The sequence below is a fragment of the Juglans regia genome, chromosome 4 (assembly GCF_001411555.2).
Source record: "Juglans regia cultivar Chandler chromosome 4, Walnut 2.0, whole genome shotgun sequence".
In the NCBI taxonomy this organism is placed as follows: domain Eukaryota; kingdom Viridiplantae; phylum Streptophyta; class Magnoliopsida; order Fagales; family Juglandaceae; genus Juglans; species Juglans regia.
Window position 1 is genome coordinate 16,130,741 of NC_049904.1, and position 20,309 is coordinate 16,151,049.

The following is a 20,309-nucleotide window of genomic DNA, read 5'->3' on the forward strand; positions in this document are numbered from 1 at the left end:
GCCCCTTACGTTGTGGTATAACTTCTATCTCTCTGTCCCAATGAGTATTATGTTATATAGTTTGTATGGATGTTGCGGGTGTTGAGTTTGAATATAGGTATATCTATATTTATATATATTGACTGAATTGGTTGTGATAGAATGAGAAGAAGTAGGGTGTTTCTAAGCAGCTTATTGGTTGAATATATTAATTGTAAATGTTGGGTTTGTGTGGAACCACGAATGAAACTTTTTAATCTTTGTATATTGTAATTGTGTTAGATTGATGTACATGGGCAGAAAATATATTAGTATGTATTATAATTTGAGTTGGATATATGATGGATGTAATGAAATGGTATGAATTTGGTACTAAATACTAAAGTGATATTTTGCTTTGAGCTGTATAACTAGTTGTCAGTGTGTATGAAGCTTATTAAGCTATATAATTTTGATTGTGTTGGTGTATATTGAATTAAGTATGCAAGAGTTTACGATATGGACGGTTTGTGTTCGAACTGGTTTTCTTGCATTTTACGTTGTGTGAGTTATATATGATGTATAGTTATAAGATGGCAAGATTTTGGAGATGTATGAATGCTATTAAGTAGCATAAAAATTGTATAAGGATACTCTTGATAGAATTGGACCAATTTGATGTATTGAATACGTTGGTTATGATTGACAATGAGGGAGTGATATAGAGATGATGAGCTTGTTATGGAGTATGTGTGTTTCATGTGTTGGATGATAATTTGGAAACATATATGTATTGTCAATAGGCTTATTAATTGAGTAAAGTGTTGAAAATGTTGGTTGGACAGATTATATGCATATTGAATGAAATACGAGGTTTATATGATTATATTTTATGTAATGGATAATGGATTTAATTTATATGAGTATACCAGTTTAGTTGAAGAGTTGGTTCGATTTTATTTAAATACAATGGTTTCTAGATTGGAATCTAAATGAGGACAATGACATCCCAGAATTTGACAAATTTGAATATGTTGGGTGTATTATGTATGAACAATGGTGCAGAGGCATGCTGAATTGTTGGTTTCTAAATATTGGACAAATTTATTATATTGGATGTGAGAGTTGGGATTTGAAATGGAGTTTATTGTATACAATAAATAGATTTTAAGTTTAATCTTTGGTTTCATGTGTACTTAATGTTTGAGTATGTAAATTGTTTGTAATTGCATAATTATCTTGACTTTGGACTATACTACATAAATGCATTGTATTAAGATGTTTGGTGTTAATGTATTAAGTTTGGATTGAGATAGTCGTGCCTTAAAGTGTTGGGATTAAATGGAGTTGTAGTGAAGTTTGAAAACTGTGATAATATAGTTGGTTTTTAATTAGACATATTTTTTTTATTTAATGTGTTGAATATGATAAATTATAATGAGTGATGTATTGAGTTAACTATATAAGTTTGTATTGAAGGTGTAGTAGGTGTATCAAGCTCGTAAAGCTTTGTGAATGTGTGGTGTAGGTATATAAATTGTATTGGCAAATTTCATGTATTAGATGTGTTGGGTTGGATTGCAAGGGAGTGGATGGTATGCATTTGGACAGATTTAATGTTTAATCTTTGGCTTCATTTTTGTTGATGTTTGAGCATGGAATGGGTTGTAGTTACATGATTATGCTTGAGTTTGAATTCTTCTACCTAATTGAATTATGTTGAGATGATTGATGTGAATATATGGAATTGGGATGGAGACTGATTGTTTTGAAGTGTTGGGAGTAAACGATGGAGTTATAGTGAGTTGAAAAGCATGATGATTAAGTTGGTTGTTAAATGGACATATTTGTTTATAATAAATGTATTGGGTATGGATGAAACTTGTAAAACAAATAGATACTTTAAATGAATTGTATATTAATCTTATGTGATAAAAAATGTAAGGTACATGTGTAAATTGATTGGTCGCATGTATTGGTCAGATTTGTGTACTTTGAATATATTATGTATGGATGGAGCTTGTAAGAACAAGTGAATACTTAAATGGATTGTATGTTAATCTTAAGTGATAAATGGGTATGGTACATGTGTGTCTATTGATTTTATATATATGTTTGGATTAGATTGTATAATATGTGTTGGATTATGGGATTTAGCGATCTTTCTTAGGGACTCGCTAGACTTATGAGAGTCTATTGATGCTTGAAAGAATAGATGTAGGGCTCTGCGCTGCCAAAGTGTATGAGGAAATAAAGTTGCGCACCATGTAATCACGTGCTCTAATCCACTGCTAACAACAATTGCTTTTGGCTTAGTGGTAAGCGCTTGATCCTAACAATTGGTTGGTATCAGAGCGAAGTCGCTAGTTCATGTCCCCCGGGTGTCGGTGGAGGGAAGATTGTTGGATTATGGGATTCAACAATCTCTCTTAGGGACTAGCAAGCCTTATGGTAGTCTATCGGTATCCCAACCCATCAGTGCACCTTGTGTGCACTACAAAGCCCTTCATGTCCACCCGCAACACGTACAGATGTGGGGCTCTGTGCTGTCAAAGTGTGTAAGAAAATAAAGTTGCACCTCTCTTAACAGCAATTGCTTTTTGCCTACTGGTAAGCGCTTGATCCTAGCAATATGTTTGTAGGTGAGGAAGTGAATGGGAACTTAAGTTGATGTTGGATTGGATTGTATCTGTATGGAGGATGGGTGTTGTATTTGTAGTTTGGATCTAATGGTGAAGTGGAACAAATTTGTAAAGCTTATTGGGTGATGGTTTGGAGGTTAAAGTGAAGCGTAGGAGCTCACTTTATTAGTTAGAAAGTGAAGTTAGGTTTTTAGCTTCATAGTTTAGGCTTAGGATTTATGAAAATGATTATGTTTCAATGATTAAATGCTTCAAGGAGTAAGTTGTGACTTATACAAGTGAATGAAATGATAGTATGGAGGATGGTCTAGGATAATAGAATATGTCTAAGTGAAGCTTAAGTGAATGGTAGTTTTATGCAAGTTGTTAGAAATAAGTTTTATAAAATAATTTGTTCTATGCTGTGGGAGAGCCCAAACACTTCCCGGCCCCTCACTATTTCATGGCTTTTTATATTTTATTCTTTAAGAACGAATCTAGTTTTTCCATTACAAAGACAAAATTAGTCCTTCTTTGTAATTTTATTTTTTTATTGAATTTTTTTAACTCCGCCTAATCTTAGGATTGATGAAATCTCTTAACTGCCTTTTTACTTATGCAAGAGTACCATATACAGGCTAATCTCGAGGAACCACCCTATGGCCACCTGATTATCGACCTTCAAAAAGTGGGTCACGAGGCCCAAGAGGGACGCAGCTATTGTATATAGTTCTTTTTTCGTTCTGGAATTGGCTATTTTTAGTGCATGCAGTGAGCACTATAATGGCAATGAACATATTGAAATCTTATATAAATATATATATATATATATATATTTCTCAAAATAAATTCAATATACATAGAAATTGCCCCCCCCCCCAAAAAAAAAAAATATATATATATATATATACATACTAGTAAGACATTACGTGCCCGAGACACATATGCCTAGTTCAAAGTACTATTATATTTTATTAAAATAAAAATAAAGTACATATATATCTATATAAGTATTCTTTGTCTCTATAGATGAGAATGACATGATGCTTTACGAAGAGTTTAGGAAGTGAGTGATTGAAAAACGAGGTTAGAGTCTCAAATTTTTGTAAGCTTGATCAAAATATCGTTTTTATTTTTTTCTTCTAATAGTAACTAATCTGCCTCTTAAATGAAGTTATTGAACGGAAGTATCGAGTTGAAATATGTTGCAAAGAACCCTGATGATCTACTAATATTAAATAGTAAAGAAATAAGAAATGTTACAAACGGATAAATAAAATTTAACATTGACATAATAAAATATCTAACTAATTATAACTAAATTTGAGAATGATCAAAATAATTTTAAATTGAGATAATAAAAAAACAAATGTACATATATGATTAGGAAGCTGCTAGATAAATCTTCAAATGATTGACACTCTATTTTTAAGATTTTGTGAAATTCAAGCATCTTGGTGGAGTGGTTGAGCAGAATTATTTTTGTACAAATTTATTTTCAACTTTATTTTCAAGTTTAAGCAGCACACATGCCCTATTGAAGGTTTTTATGTTTTTATCTTATTAACAACCCATCTCCATAATTTACAAAATTTTCACAAGTACATATATTATTTTTTAATAAAATTATTTGATCTGATTCACCTATATTTTTGAAATGGAAAAATCTAAATACTGTCCATTTTGGGAATGAATCCGCGCACGAATCCACCAGCCCAAATTAAACGGCTCGTTTTGCCACTTTAGTTGTCCAAGTTTTGGGCAAATAAAAATAAAATGATAAAAGCCAGACCAACTATTCATTTGACTTCTACAAACTTCTTCTCAATAATAATAGGCAAATTATGCTCGTAAGAAATTTGCGCACCCAATATGCGTACCCATCCAACTTGGCAAGTCAGAAAGTCAACCTTTTAATTAACAATTCTGCTACAGGTACCCGCCTTCGGGTACCCGTTGCGGAATCACCGCAGTTTTATATTACTTAAAAAAAAAAAAATTAAGAGTTGAAGTCTGCGGAGGCATATAACAGTGAAACGCACCGTTTTTACTGTACATCTATCTTCATCGTTTTTGCGCTCTCAAAAACTAATTACAGGCAAATTCAGCATTTGAGCTTCACAATGAAACCAAGAACCACAAAAAACATGAAAATCGCAGGAGTTAAATTGCAAATAACATTAGTAGGTATGAGGAATCATGAACCAAATAAATCGCTAATTATATCAGAAGATTGAAATTCATTTCCTTAACATTTTCTCGGCAACCAAACACAACCAGAGTCAGTAATCAAAAAAATTAAGTTACTAAGAAATCAAGAGAACCACCGTATCCTACTTGACGATAAGGAGCTTCTAGGGTTTCTTGGGTGGCGATCTTGATAGGGCCAACGAATATGCAAGAGGGACCCTCGGCAAGGGCGTTGTTGCATGTGGGGATCCATTGGCCTTGGCAGAGATCCAGACCAAAAATGGAGCTACGGTGTGGTTAATTCTGGAAAGTTCGAAGACCATGGATTCGATTACGTGTGGAGTGAAGGAGGAGGCGCTCGTGTGGAGTGTGGGTATGCTCTGTTTTAGTCCCTTTGTCTTTCGTCTGGCAGCACGGCCGTGGGAAGCTTGGAGGTTTGAACGGTGCGAGGTGAAGATTGGGGATCGAAGCGTTCTTCCATGTGTCATTCGCAAGTTCAATCATCTTCGTCTGAAGCTCTGTTGATTTCGTTTCGTTAGTCTTGATTTTAGACTCTTCGTGCCTCACCAACACTTGCAGTGGCTCGTTTATTGTTTGGTGTCTGTGATGAAGACGGAGGAGGGTCTATCAGTTGAGGGCTGCAAATGAAACGCAGCGTTTTTGACATCCACGTGGAGGCCCGTGTACGCGGGGGGTACACCTCCCGGGTGCAAATAGAGTTTTTCTTTAATTAATGAAATGGTGTGGATTTGCAAATCAGATATTAAGTAGCGGCAAAATCGTTCTAGCAAAATTTCAAACTTTTGAATTCAATTATTAAAACGGTGCGTTTAGCAAGACAGTGAAAAAAAAATCCCTATCCCTTTTCCTTCCCCTTGTACGTAGCTTCATTAATTTTCCACTAAATTTCTTTTCTCCTTCATCCATTCCCACACATTTCACCTTCTCCCAAATCTGGTTCAGAAAAATCCAAACTCAAAAGGTTTCATCCATTCCCTGGGAATTTTTTCGTTGCGGAGAAGGATTTTCGTTGTTGCCGATGTGGCTCGCTTGAAGGATACGAATGAGAAACTCTTCAAGTAATTCATTGCCGATCTACTTCACATCATCTTTATGCCTTTTGTGTATTCCATTATAGGGTAAACATATTTGGGGCTTTTTTAAATTGGGTCTTGCATGGTTCTCATATGGACCGAAAATGGTCTACTCAAATTCTTTTGAATGCATGTTTAAGAAAAATGAAAATAAAAGGTTCTGTTTAGATGTGTTTGATAATATAGGTAGCTTCAAATGTGGTTTTAACTCTAATTTTTCCCAATGAATCAATAAATTAGATTGTTGTTGGGTTAATCATAGAACATGTTGAATCTCTTGTGTTTTGTACCAGAGCTTTGACCACTGTAAAATTTAACACCTATTCAAATTTAAGCATTATGCGTTGTTTAAAATTTAAAATTTGCTTGCCACTTGATGAGATGCTTTTTCATGTTCAGGTTCACTTGTCTTTTTGTCCAATGAGGTAAGTTTGTGTAGTAATTGTTTTATCAGTATAATGTTGCATAAGAATTTCATTTGAGCAGAGAACATAAGGAATATATGAAAAAAGAGCTGATGGCAGAGGAAAAACTAACTTTGCCTCTTTAAAGTTTAGGTATATTTATGTATTTTTTCATTAACCTCAACTTTGAGATCGCAACTCTTCAGGCACGTTGTTTGAAATAGTCGGTGATCAGGGATCTGGGAGAAGGAAGACCAAATGGTTTTGACATTGCTATGTTTTTTTTCCCTTAAGCGACATTGCCTGGTTGAGAAATTTAAGAGAGGAATGTGAAAGTCACAGGTATTGTGCATTATCTATTTAGTCTTTGATTGCCAAATAAAAGACAAGAAGAGGTGCCCATTTCATGTTGCAGCAGCTAGCTTTTCCATGTGAATACCCACTAATCAAGGCCGCTTGATATATGGTTGATGTAATTGGACAAAAGCTACAAGAATGTCTACGCTAGATCCATGTGAATGTAGTCACCATAGTGACCTTAGTATGTTGTAACCGTGTATGTAGCTAGAAACTATGTGTATTGTAAAAGTTTACATATTAGCGATGTAATTGTGAGCCATTAAATGTGGATTTAATCCAGTTATTGATAGAAGGCTATAGGAAAATTATTATTCCACCATTTATTGTTGCTGGTGAAGCTGGAATGAAAAAATTATTTACTTGAGGTTGACAAATGGTGGATTGCATGCTGTTGGAATTATTTAGCATTTTCAGACAAGTTATGACGTGCATGCCGTTCAAATTTATTATAAGCATTGAATCCATCTAATAAGCAAATCGTTTGTTTTTATATGAACTGTCAAATTAAGAAATATTTGCTGAAACAATAAGACCAAATATTTTGTTTAGATATGCTCCTAAGTGAGTGTCCGACTACCATTAATCCTGCCTTGCAGTTCAACTGTTATCCTCCCCACCCTATGTGGAGCATTGACCTGGAAATTATGATGCATTGATGAAAATAACACAATGACAGCTGCATGTCTACACAATAAAATTCAAAAATCCTGTAAAATAAATGATAATTTCAAGTGCAAGCTAGTCATACAAATTAGTCCACCTACCAATATTAAGTTACATATTGTACGCACTTCCACCAAAAAATTAAATTGCAGCTAGTAGTTTCAGACATCAACTATATTTTCACTAAGTATATTGACTTATAACCACCGTTGTGTCCCAGACAAGCTATTCGGCTGGGTTCCAGGTAGCCCAAGTTGTATCTGTGAACATAATATAACAGTTAAAAACTCATCCACATGTAACTAAATAATTCACTTTAGAGAGAGTGATCAAGTTAAAAAAATTACACTTTCTTGAGTCTCACTCACTACAAAACCAAATTGGGTTCCACTAAATTCCAGCACCTCTGTATTATTTTGTAGCTGCTAACAATAGATTAAAAAAAAAAAAAAAACTAGATTAATTTAAAGCAAATCAAACACTCTCTTAACACCATGCGGCTATAACTATTTGATAAGAGGTGGTGACAAATATGTATAAAATGGTCTTTGCATCACCTAAGATGTCAACAACCATGTCATGATAACGAGCAAAAAAACTGAAAGAGGTGAGAAAAAATTGAAAGAGGTGAGAATACTCCACATACCTGAGTTGATGGATTTCTTGATGGATTTGTGGTAGAAGGCATTATAGGAGATGCATGTTCTTTCCCTTTCTCTATCTACAGAATATTTACTAATATTTTAAAACAATAAAAATTATCTAGATCTGGAAGTTGAAGCTACTTAAGCCTTTAACTAGAACTATTTGTTAACTAGAACTACTTGTTAAAGCTAGCAAGTATCAGAATTTATAGAGTTCAAGTAAATAATAAAAAAATAAATGAAAACCCAATTAGAGAATCTTGACTTGAGAGAAGATCGTGGTAACTTGGAGAATGAAAAACAAAGCGATCCTCTCTCTCTCTCTCTCTCTCTCTCTAAATAATGCAACAACCCCAATAATTGAAGGAGGAAAAACTTTATAATGATCAAGCCGGTGTGATATACATTTTTCCTTACGTATTAACATGATATAATTTATTTTATAAAATAAAATTTATTTTTTTAAGTGATGTGTGATCATCATGTATAACATTAAGCATGATTGTAGAGTTTATTTTCTACTGAATAAAATCTAGAAACTTAATAACAATTAAAAAAAAAGCAGAGAAAGGCAAAAAAGTGTATGTTAGAAGGCAAAAAACTGGTAAATTAATGGGTATTGATTGAAGCAGAATATCAAACATGTTACCAGCAAGGCACCAGGTAGAATCCAAAAACCAAAAAAAAAAAAAAAAGTCTTAGGCAAAAAATAATAGAATAAGGTAGACATATAGCATACAATTCAAAGCATAAAACATGTCATGATAGCAACACAGTGGTCCCCATGGCCATTGGCTTCATCAAAAGTCTAGCCAAATGCAAAATTTGATGAATTTCATCAACATAGGGCTGCATTGGATTAGTCAAAGAGATAAATGTGAAACTTTGAGCTACAGTAAATGGATAAGTTTCTTCAAATTCGAAGGGCTACTATTCACTCATCAAATCTATTTTTTATTCACTTTTAATTTCCAAAGGTCTTTTTTATTCACGCTTAATCTCCAACCGTCTTGTAATAATAATGTAAAAATAAAATAAAATTATTAATTAACATATGATTAGTGTAATTATAAAATATGAAAAAAAATAAAAATATTTTTATTAAAATAATAATATTATATTATTATTTTGATGAATTCAATGACTAATTCAATGTGGAGTTATGGCTAGGAAAGTTTTGGATTTATAGAAATCATGTACTTTTCATCAAATTTTAGAGATAACTTTGATGAATCCAATGTCAATGCTCAGAAAAGCATATCCTTCAACTAATGATATTTTATAGTTGTAGAACTACGTAGATTAATGCAATTGAGTGAAGAGAAAAGCGGCTCCACGAGACCCACAAGAAAATGTCTTAGGTATGTGGTCGAGAAGGAAGCAGCTCCAAAATTTTCCATTGTAAGTTCTTTAGTCTTGCCGATCGACCCAAAACAAAATAAAAATTTAAGCTACGATTAATTTGTAAAGAGATGGCTGAACTTAAATGAGATTTAGGGATTTCTAGACAATCACCAATCTAAGAAATCCCACCAACAATTTGCAGCAAATGGAGAAGATGGAGATGAAAATCTGTAGTAGATGAAGAAGATGAAGATGGAGATTTTGTGAACTTGCGTGCAGATAGAGTTTCTCAAGGAAGAAGATGAATCGGTCTTTCTCTCTTCTATTCGTGTTTTCTTCTTTCTCTTTCTTTCTTCTTCTTCTTCTTCTTCTTTTTTTAAATTAATAAATTTAACATCTGACAATATTATCCACGTGAGCATCGGTACACATATCGGTCCGCAACTTCGCTTGTATATAGCAGAACTGATAATAATAACGTCCTCTGCAATAGTGGCCTGAACCCATGGGTTTTGGGTTGGCAAGCCATAAGGTTTGCGTACAACAATAGTAGAATCGCAATGCTTGATTCCTTCGGAAATTTTAGTTCTTTTCAAAAATTTACATTTTTGACAGCCGGCTATGGGCAATTGCTAATATGATTCATGGTGTTTGTGGGGCTAACAGTATATACAGTTATGTTTATGGTAATATCATACCGATTCGGACAGATATTTCTCGTGAGTTTCCTTTCATTCAACCTTTTATTTTCCTCTCTCTCTCCTCGTTCACTCCCTTCAACCTCTACCCAAACTAATCTCGTCTCTTTGTGCCCAATTCTGCACCCTGTACCCAAAACCATCAAAAGTAAGCCCAGAAAACATCCTTTATATTTTTTTCTGTGTGGCTTGTTATTGATTAGTCTCTATGTTTCTCGGGACCACTCTGATCTTGTTCCAGGTTTGCATTTCTTTTTTCTTTTCCTTTTTTTTTTTTTTTTTTTGTAACATGAAAAGTTTCTGTTTTGCTGCTTTTCAATGGAGGTGCTACAGTGATACAATCAACACTGAGATGAGAGGAAGGAGAGTCACTTACCAAGAGCGTAGGAGCAGCGGAAGACGATGGAGTTTGAGAGAGCGGATTTAGACGAACGGCGCTATGTTTAACGGGAAAACAAGAAAATTCCATTAAAATAAGAAAATTCCATTTGATAGCCTCTTTATCTCTTTACTAGGTCGTTTGCACGTTGTCTAGTTGAGTGAAACAATTTTTTTTTTTATAAAAATAACGTGGTTTAAAAAAAATGATTAATGAATAATTTCATGAATGATTTTTTTTTTTAGCAAATATATGAATAAAAAGTATAATAATTAAAGAGAATTGGCTAGTAGATCAATACTGATCAATGTTGCCATTTTTAGAATTGATGGAGACCTAAAAAGAGAAAAATCACTTTTACCCCTTATCACATAATATCTTATCATCGTTCATGGAATTATTAGGTCATATATATATAAATGTGTGATATTGTTTATTGTAGGTTATTTGGATGAGTCTCTTAATTAAATCGTATTAGATATTTCTTAAAATTGGATAATTATCAACAAATATTATAATCCTCAAATGTCATAATCTTTTCATTATCTTATGATGTGATATTTGATGATTGTAGATAAACCATTTATTATATTTTACTTATAAATCTATCATTTACTGTAAAATTGGCAATGAATAGATTTTTTTATATATAATTATATATATATATATATATTGAATTCCTTATTAATAAAAAATTAGTTCTTAACAAAAAAATTAAATATAAACTAAGCAAACGTGCACCTAGTATATATATATATATATATATATATGAAGAATCTAGTTAATTTGCAATAATATTATTATCTGACCTAGCTCTTTAAATAATTATTGATGTGGTCACCTGTTTCATGTGAAAATGACTATTTTCTGTTAAAATGAATTTATTTTTATCTCAAATATTCATTATCATTACAAATAATTCGTCATAAATATTTATTTTTCTTGTAATAAATTAATTGCAAGAAAAACCACCAAAAGCAATAACAGCCAACGTTCACAATGAAATACATATATTTTATTGAAGTAGGAAGCAAATTTAAAACATGTTAATGGCCACCCTTGATTTCAATTTGATTTGCTTAACCTGGCGGCGGGAAAATAAATAAAAGCCCAAATAATTGTAAAAATCCCAAGCAATATTTACAATTTTTAGTTTTATAAAAAAAGGAAAAAAGGAAAAGAGGCTCCAGCCTCCAAAAGTGACTTGAAAAATAAGGTTACGTTTGGATGTTGAAGTGAGTTGAGTTGAGTTGAATTGAGATGATAAAATATTGTTAGAATATTATTTTTTAATATTATTATTATTTTAGAATTTGAAAAAGTTGAATTGTTTATTATATTTTATATTGGAATTTGAAAAAGTTGTAATGATGAGTTGAGATGAGTTGAGAGATGTTTGTCATCCAAACGAAGTAGTTCACCATTCCCGCTCGCCCCTCCAGGCCCTCCAGGCTCCCACCCCATCGTAAAAATATCTTAATCCAACGGATGGAGTTCAATTGCGTACATGCACCGGGAAAACACAGTACTTATCTCAATCTTAGTTCGGCTTCGGACAAGAACCTGATGCCAAAGCTGAGGTGCGGAGACGAACCTAGAGCAGCATTTTTTTCGTTGAAAAATGAATATATGTATTTATTTTTAATTTCCTCGTTACTATTTCGATCGCTTTATCTTTGGCTCTGGTCCGAAAATCACAACTTGCTCACTCTTCTGCAAGTCGTAGAGAGAGTGACAGGGAGAGGGAGAGTGGGAGAAAGAGAGAGCTTAAGGAGGTAGCCATCTGCGTCCTTTTCTTGGAGCTTAAGAACTGTAAATTTAAGCTTCACAAAGCTGCAGTTTTGATCAATTCCTGTAAAAGTACCTTCAGCAGCGACGCTGTAAGTTCCCGCCGTTGAAGAACCCTAATTCTCTTAGCTTAGATCAGACTCGGAGCACCAAGTGAACCTCCTCCTCCATTTCTTCGTCCTTCCGGGCCTTTCAGTAATTTTACTTCCCCATCTTGTTTGTTGCTCGGCTAGTGCGGAAAGAAAAAAAAGTGATAGCCTTCCTCATTTTGTGTCTTTTTTCTCCTTTCTTTGAGTTTTTGTTGAATTAGTTCGGAAATGTTTGTGCATGGGTAATTTGTCATCTGGACGAAAGCTGCGTTCTTTAACGCGAATTTAATGAAAAACGCGGATTTAACGGAAAACAAGAATTTCCGTTTAACATCCGTTTGATAGGCACTTATATAATAGTAATAGATATATATAAAGATCCTATCAAACAGAAATTTTTGTTTTAACAGAATTAAGTCAATGTCGTTTTGTATATGCAGTTGTGATATACTCTCTATTTGGCATGAATCATAAGGTATTTTCCAGTTGCCAAGATTACTTTTTTCAACATAATCTGCAAATACGTTTATGATTTTCATTCCCTTTTATTGGTCATATTTCATATCATTTTTTATTTATTTATGTTGGTTTCATTTCTTTTTCCTGTTCCAGTACAGAATTTTAGGGGTTTATATAACCACATGGTTGTTCTGGTTTTTTACAGTTTAGTTCATGAGTGCCCAGGAATGACATTGATTTTTTGCCCGAGAATTGTTGGCCCATGAGGATGGCTATTGGGAAGTTAGTTATTTATTTGGCTGAAATCTTTCATATTTTAGAGCTTTGAGTGTTTTGGTTCAGTGCTTGGAGCATTCTATCTGTTTTCGATTGAGCTATGGGCTCTTATACACGTTTCAGGACAACAATTATAAGCTATTTCTTTCTCTATTGTTTGTTTTCAGTTGCACTTTGCAAATGGAAGCTTAACATAATAAGTTTTTCATCTTGTTCATACTTTGCCTGGAGAAGCTTCTAAAGGGAATGAAGAGGACAAGGCACTTATGGGGTTGCTTGATGAGTCGAAAGGTATTATTGTTGAGTTGGATTTATTTATTGCCAAAAGGATGAACTATTGAGTCCTATGCGTGTTACATGCTGTCATTTTGCCTCCTGTTTCTTCTTTGATGTAAAGAATTGTTAGTTTTCATTATTGCTCTGATGTAAAAAATTCTGATGTAAAGAATTTTTGGCACACAAAATAAACTGTTGTACCATGAGTGATTGTGTCCAATTGTATCCAGTGTTGCATAGATACCATGCAAGTGCTGACTTCACTCGCCCCTTATTTATTGCAGTGGCATTTTATTTGTGTGCCAAAAAGCATAAGGTACCTCATTCATGATCCCTCTTTGTCTCTCTCACCATACATAGGCAGGGAAATTAGTTGCCTTCTGTTCATTTTGAGCAATTTACAAATTTATTTACTGCTTGTTTTATAGCTCAAGGTAGACAAGCTTAAGTTGATTGAGCTATGTAGCCCACTAGAGTTTTCATTCTTTTACTCATCATATTGTTAGACATTGATTATGGTTTACCACTGCAAGTTTCTACTTCCATAAAGAACTTATGCCACAATGTTTTCGAAGTTGCAAAGGAAAAGAAAGATGCCAGAGATGTAAATGGGAACCGAGGTATGTCTCTTAAGTGGAGGTGGCAGAACTAGACCCTCTGGGATGTGCACGCGGTGAAGGTCATTATTTATAAATTACATAAACATTACATTGTTATTTAATTAACCAAAACATTATGTCCTTATTAATAAAAAAATTAGTTCTTAATGAAAAAAAATTAAATATAAACTAAGCAAACGTGCAATATATATATATATATATATATATATATATATATATTATAACCGTTACATGATAATCTCCAAAATTTTAAAAAATCTATATATGTCCCTCTCCAATTTTCTTCTATATGATCAAATATTTCCTCTCCAATCTAAATTATGGGTTGATGAAACAAAAGGAAATTGGTCAGAAAGGCTATTTGGGCATAATCCAGATTGGTGCTGGCCAAACCTGACGAGTGTCACCAACATAGGCTGGAAAGCGCTCAAACACTTTTTCATCCAAGCTGTACACACCTTGATCAAAAAGTCTTCCACTTCCCTTGGCATCAGCAGAAACATTGTCATCGGTGCAATATATTTGATTTCCCTTGAAGCAACCTGGAAAATCCCGACATGAAAAGGCTGTAGACGAATTCAATCCCAAAAACAACACGTGATCACCTAAACTTTCAACCTCACACCATTTTCCTTTTCCATCGTCACTAGTACTGTCAAGCTTGAATATGTTAAAACCAAGAGTCACACTTATACGTACATCTTGATCGTAGGCCTCATCATCGAGATCAGTATCTCGTCTCACCATTATTATACCTCCAGAACACCAAACCAAATATAACTGCCCTGTCAACGGAGTTGGAAACGGTGCTACAATTTCAATCTCCTTTGGCTTTGGACAAGAAGCATTAGTATTGAAGTCGAAAGCCAACAGCCTACCATTAAATTCTACTGCATATAGTACTTGTTCATGAAATCTGACATCTGAATAAGTAAACTCTTCACTCAACACATGCCACTTCTTGTCTCCACGTCTACAGTAGGCAAGTCTCCCTATCTCCCCATAGATAGCCACTGCTATAAAATCAGTACTATCGCAAGTACTAGGAGATAACACAACTTTTGGTAGAAAATAGTTCCTTAAATGAGTTGCATCCATTTGATAATACTCGTTGAAATCATGGGGCTCCCGAATTAAATACTCATTGTCATGTTTATTGGCACGATACTTTCTTACATCAGGAAACTTGGACCTTGGAGGAAGCTGGAATCTGGCCCTTGTAAGAGGATTAACCACATATATTTTATCGCCGGTTTCTGCAACCACCACCCAACCACCTTGTGTTGAACCCTTAAACAACGCCTTCTCTTCAGCCTCCGGCAAATGATCAAGTTCGTAAAGCTTCTTCTCCAGGGGGTCATAGAATTTAGATGCCCCCTTGCTATCAAGGTTATCATTAAAAGGTACTAACAACCATGGAAGTCGAGTACCGATGGGGTGGTCATGTAGTTTTGGCAGCTGGGAACGCCATGAAGCACAAACGCAACGGAGCCTCACCTTATCAGCATAAGACATCGTATGCTCTTCAATGCTTTTAAGCAAGTCTGAGAGAAGCAAAGACCATTGAGACGGCATACCTGCTAATTAATTTCACCCAAAGTAAATTAATTAAGGCGAAATAACAATCGTAAATATATATATATATATATATATATATACATACATATAACATAATTAATCAGATCAGAAATAAAGCAAATATATAGATCACCTGCACAGGGAAACCAAAAGTGGAAAGAAACATCACAAAGAAATAAAACCGAAATCCAGCTCACAGATATTGACCATATCACATTCCCTGCGCGCTTGGAGCTATTTAATTAACAGTATTACAGACATTGAATAGCACAATCACAACTTTTTCGTCCTAAATCGATTTTCTATGAACCCCAGATCTGCATGCAGCTCGATAACTTGACAAAGAAGAGAAACCAAACACACACACACGTAGAGGGTGGATGATATATAGCACTAAGAAAACGATCGATGATCAGTGTTAAAACACATTGTTTTCGCACTGTAAAGGGGTTAAACAAGACAAAAACACGAAAAAAGACGCGCACGACCAAAATGTTGACAGAGTCATATATGTAGTAGATATACAGGGCTCGAAAAAGGTAGTCGGGTTAAGGACCAAGCACGTACCGATCGATGACGCCGACGACATTTGTAGCGCAGTCATGAATATAGTAGAATTCAAAGAGAGAGAGAGAGCGCTTTCGAGGAAGAGATGCCCAGGGCAAATTTAATTAAATAGCTTGGAGTCGCGGAGTTGGAGTTGGAATAGGAGTTGGAGTTTGAGTTTGAGTTTGGGTGAACTATATCTGCTCAGTCTTTCTATTTTCCTATAAAATAGACATTAACTTACGTATATAACATGTATTTTGATATTGAAATCTGAAATACTAAAATAATTTATATTTAAAATAAATTAAAATTTTTATAATCTAAATATCATCACTTTTCAAATTTCTTGATATCCAGTTAATTTCTTTTACTAATATATTAAACTCTAAATTATTTTGTAAAATAAGTATTAGCTAATATATTTACTCAATTAAAACTAGAGAAATAATATTTGTAATTGTGGAGTGTATAAATACTGTACAATCACTTTAAAAAAAGTAAGTAAATATAGAATACATGTGAAAAAAATTATTTTTTTAATAGTGGACCACTCTTTTTCAAATGATTACGTAACGCTTGCGCACTCTACGACTGTATGTAATATTACTCTTAAAACTAAGCTCGTGTAAAAATACTATCTTCAACACAATATTTACTTAACAAATTAATCTCATCTCAAACACAAGTCTAACAAAATTATGCTATTAAGTATTAATGAAATTAACTAAGTTAATTACTATTTGGAAAACTGAAATTTGAAGAAGGGAAATGCTAGCGAGTCCGTTTTGGGCTCCCGGTTGATTTTCCGGATTGTTTTTTTTTTTTTTTTAGTTTTTTTTTTTTTAACTTAGTGATTAAGAAAATGTTGTTTAATATGAATTTTTTTTTTAAATATTTAAAAGTGTTAAAAATTGATGTAAAAAAATAAAAATCTTTAAAAAAAAAATTTCACATCATTTTTTTATCACTTTTAAATATTTTTTAAAAAATTAAAAAATTCACAATATTATTAAACAATATTTTCTTAATCAGTAAGTAAAAAAAAAGGCAATCGGGCAAAATAAACGGGAGCCCAAAACAGGCTCCCTAGCATTTTTCTTTGAAGAATGGTTTATCTAAATTAAACTGAAGAAAAGAACGTTAAAATTAAGATTTTAAAAAATAATAAGACTAGATCTAGAGCGATTGACTCCATCTAGTAAATCTCACACAATTTATTCTTCCTTATTATAGAATCTCATTTATCCCGAGTTGATGATAAAAATCTCTTAGCTATTCAATATTTTCTCTCGAACAATACAAAAAATATCTCAAACTAATAACTCTGTATCTCTATGTGAATTTAACTAATTGGAGACACATTAAGTTCTTTGAGATTTTCTTGAAAATCACACTAGTCGCGGTAAAGCATCTCTGCTTTCTCTCAACTAATGGTGTTTAATCCTAGAGCTTTAATTACAAATCACCTCTCGATCTCATTGCAATCCAAAAGATTGAACAATAGTTAGCTAGAAAACTGTAAGCATTAAGAATAAGGAATAAACACTCAATCATGAAAATATTGAAAATAAAATAACTTGGAATATAAATTGTGTATTCAATGTTAGGCTACATCAAAGTTTTAGAAAATAGAATTAGTTCGTAATGGAATTGAAAAGAAAATGAATAAAACTGGTGTTCTTCGTTGAAGTCGGTTGATGAGGCATGCGGCTCTCGCCTCTGCCCTCCAGTTCAACCTTCTCGGAAGAACACTTAGAGAATAAATTATGAAACTTTAAACTCAGACTCAGACTCTAAAACATACAAAATCTCAACTCTGATTCAAAACTCTCCCTATTCATCCCACAAGACGGTATTAAATAGATGTCGAAATTCAAATATGGAAACAAGATAACTGTGACTACAATTTAACCTAAAGATTTGGAAAATAGTTTTTAAAGATAAATATTAACATAAAATGAATTATCCCAAGAATAAAGAGATTATCTAAAATAGAAAATTCAGTGATATGTGACTTGAATTGCGGGGTTCGGGAGAATTCGATCACCAAAAGATTGATTGCGGAACTCAAATTTGGTGGTCAGCAGAAAATTGATCTCGGTCAGGAGGAATTATCCCACTGGATGGATGCCGTGTGAACTGAATATAATTGGTAGGGGTGCTTTCCGCCCCCTACAGGGCGAGGGCACCCCTTCCCTGTAGCCCACCTCTAATAACTGGCGTGGAGGTCACAAATGAACAAGTATAGAGGTCACAAAAACCACACGGCCCTTTCCTCGCCTATCGAGTAGAGAGACTCCCGATCGGGATGAAAGACTCCTCTCACATTTTCTAGTTGTTACCCACGATGTCGTTTAGATTGATCTTTTAAGTTGGTCATTAGACTAGTCGCCCAATCTAACCGCCTAGAGTTTTGTCACCAAGTCTTCGTGCCTTCTGGTCACGCCTTTTGGTCGTGTGTTTCCTCGCCTACCGAGATGTAAGTCTTCTCACCTTTGAGCGAGAGAAATGTCTTTGTTGCCCATGGGACAAGGCTGCTTTCCCAAATCTCATCGACTTTCTTCAAATCTCGCTGCCTCTCATCGGTCTTGATCCGTAGTCTTTTCTTTTGTATCAAAATATTCTCATTTTGTACTAAATCTTCTAATTCCTTCAAATTCAAGAAAATAAATAAAAATATGTAGAAATAAAATAAAATTAATAGTATTGAAGAGAAAGTGATACTTTTCATATATAAAATAGTGATAAAAATTACATAAAAATAATACTTATCAGTAGCCTATTTTAAATTTTTTTTGTTAAAACTCAATTGGACTTCCCACGCATATTAACCTTAAATAGAAGAAGAAAAAAAAAATCTATATGCGGGCTTGACTTGAACTTGGCGTTGGGCTGTGTATGTTACATATGTTTCCACATCCTTATTAATGATTTTCCAGCTCAACCAACATTCTAGCCATGGCTACTCTCAAGTACTCATATAGAAAACTAAAAAAAAAATCTAAAAGGTCATCATGCAGCACTGGTACCTAAAAAGAATGGCTTGTATAGTTCATCCTGCAGTGACCACATCATGGAGAAGCATTTGATCGAAGTGTCAAACACCTGCAAATCCACCAAGAAACCCATTTGTCTGTCAAAGAAGTATTGAATATTTGACACATCAATAGAAATAATATGTGAATATATTTATGAGGTTTAAGGTAGTATGAGCTAGTCTATAGAATTACCTTTTTTTTTTAAAAAAAAAAAAAAAGAGCCCGGTTACGGATAACCGGTCACAAAACCAAATCCGTAACCGGATCCGGGCTTATCTCACCCGCCCAGGTGTAATCCTGGTAGATAACCGCCCAAATGCACCCGGATTCCAAGTTTAGGACCGGACCGAAAAAAAAAATCCATCTCAATTCTACACCCCTATTAATCAAATAAGAAATAAAGCAGATTTACTTGATCATCTATACAGGGAAACCAAAAGTGGAAAGAACCATCACAAAAAAATAAAATCGAAATACAGGTCATGGATATTGACCATATCACATTCCCTGCGCTATGACCAACCGCTCTTTTTTTCTCTCAGGTTGGCCACGAGTCTCACCTAATCTTTTTAAATCTTAAATTTTTATTTAAATAAAGCGGATGATTTTTAAATTGAACCAAGTATTTTAAAATCCTCCAAATATTTTGAAAGCCCAAATATATTTTAAATGGGGTATTTTTAGTTTTACTGAACCAAACCTAATTTTAAATCTAGCCTCTTTATTTTTGGAGCCCCGAAAATAATAAAGTTTTAGAAATCATTTTTTTTAAATGATTTTATTTCTTGAAGAATATTATTCAAAATTCATCATTTTATTTATGTTAAAAACTCTATTTATCTGGATGATTGTATTTCTCTAAAGAAATATTGATTAAGACTCATCATTTTATTATTATGATGAAAATTATTATTTTTTGACAATAAAATAAAGGTCAATTTTTAAATGTAGTCTCGTTCAATTTTATTTTCATTTCTCTACTCTTGTTATGCTTATTTTCATCTTCAAGTTTAATCTCTACCATTCAATTTAAATTATAAATCCTAAGATGTAGGGCTTAGATTAATTGCCGAAAACCCTAATTCCCTCTCCCTCTCCCTCTCTGCTCTCTCCCCACTTTCCCTGGCGCCATCACTCCCTTTCCCTCCCATGACCGTTGCTTGCCTCCTTACAAACTAGCTCTGCCATCGTCGAGGGTTCCACCACCACACCTCGCCGACTACACCCTTCCTCGCTCTCAACCTCCCCTCACCCTATGGATCTCTCTCTTCTTCTCTTTCA

At 33.8% G+C, this 20,309-nt stretch overlaps 1 protein-coding gene and 1 long non-coding RNA gene across 2 annotated transcripts; one reads left to right on the forward strand and one right to left on the reverse strand.

Moving 5' to 3' along the window:
* The first annotated feature begins 5,661 nt into the window (after positions 1-5,661).
* LOC109004733 lies at positions 5,662-6,891 on the forward strand. Its single transcript, XR_001998355.2, has 3 exons — positions 5,662-5,848; positions 6,263-6,288; positions 6,474-6,891. It is a non-coding gene; the product is annotated as an uncharacterized LOC109004733 (long non-coding RNA).
* Positions 6,892-14,220: 7,329 nt separating this feature from the next.
* On the reverse strand, positions 14,221-15,438 carry LOC109004706 (putative F-box protein At1g65770). The gene has a single exon (XM_035689189.1). The coding sequence runs from the start codon at positions 15,436-15,438 to the stop codon at positions 14,221-14,223; it is 1,218 nt and encodes a 405-aa protein (XP_035545082.1).
* Positions 15,439-20,309: the final 4,871 nt, after the last annotated feature.

What these genes read in the sequence shown, in the direction of transcription:
- LOC109004706 (XM_035689189.1), bottom strand. Translation starts at nt 15,438, where the DNA reads ATGCCGTCTCAATGGTCTTTGCTTCTCTCAGACTTGCTTAAAAGCATT.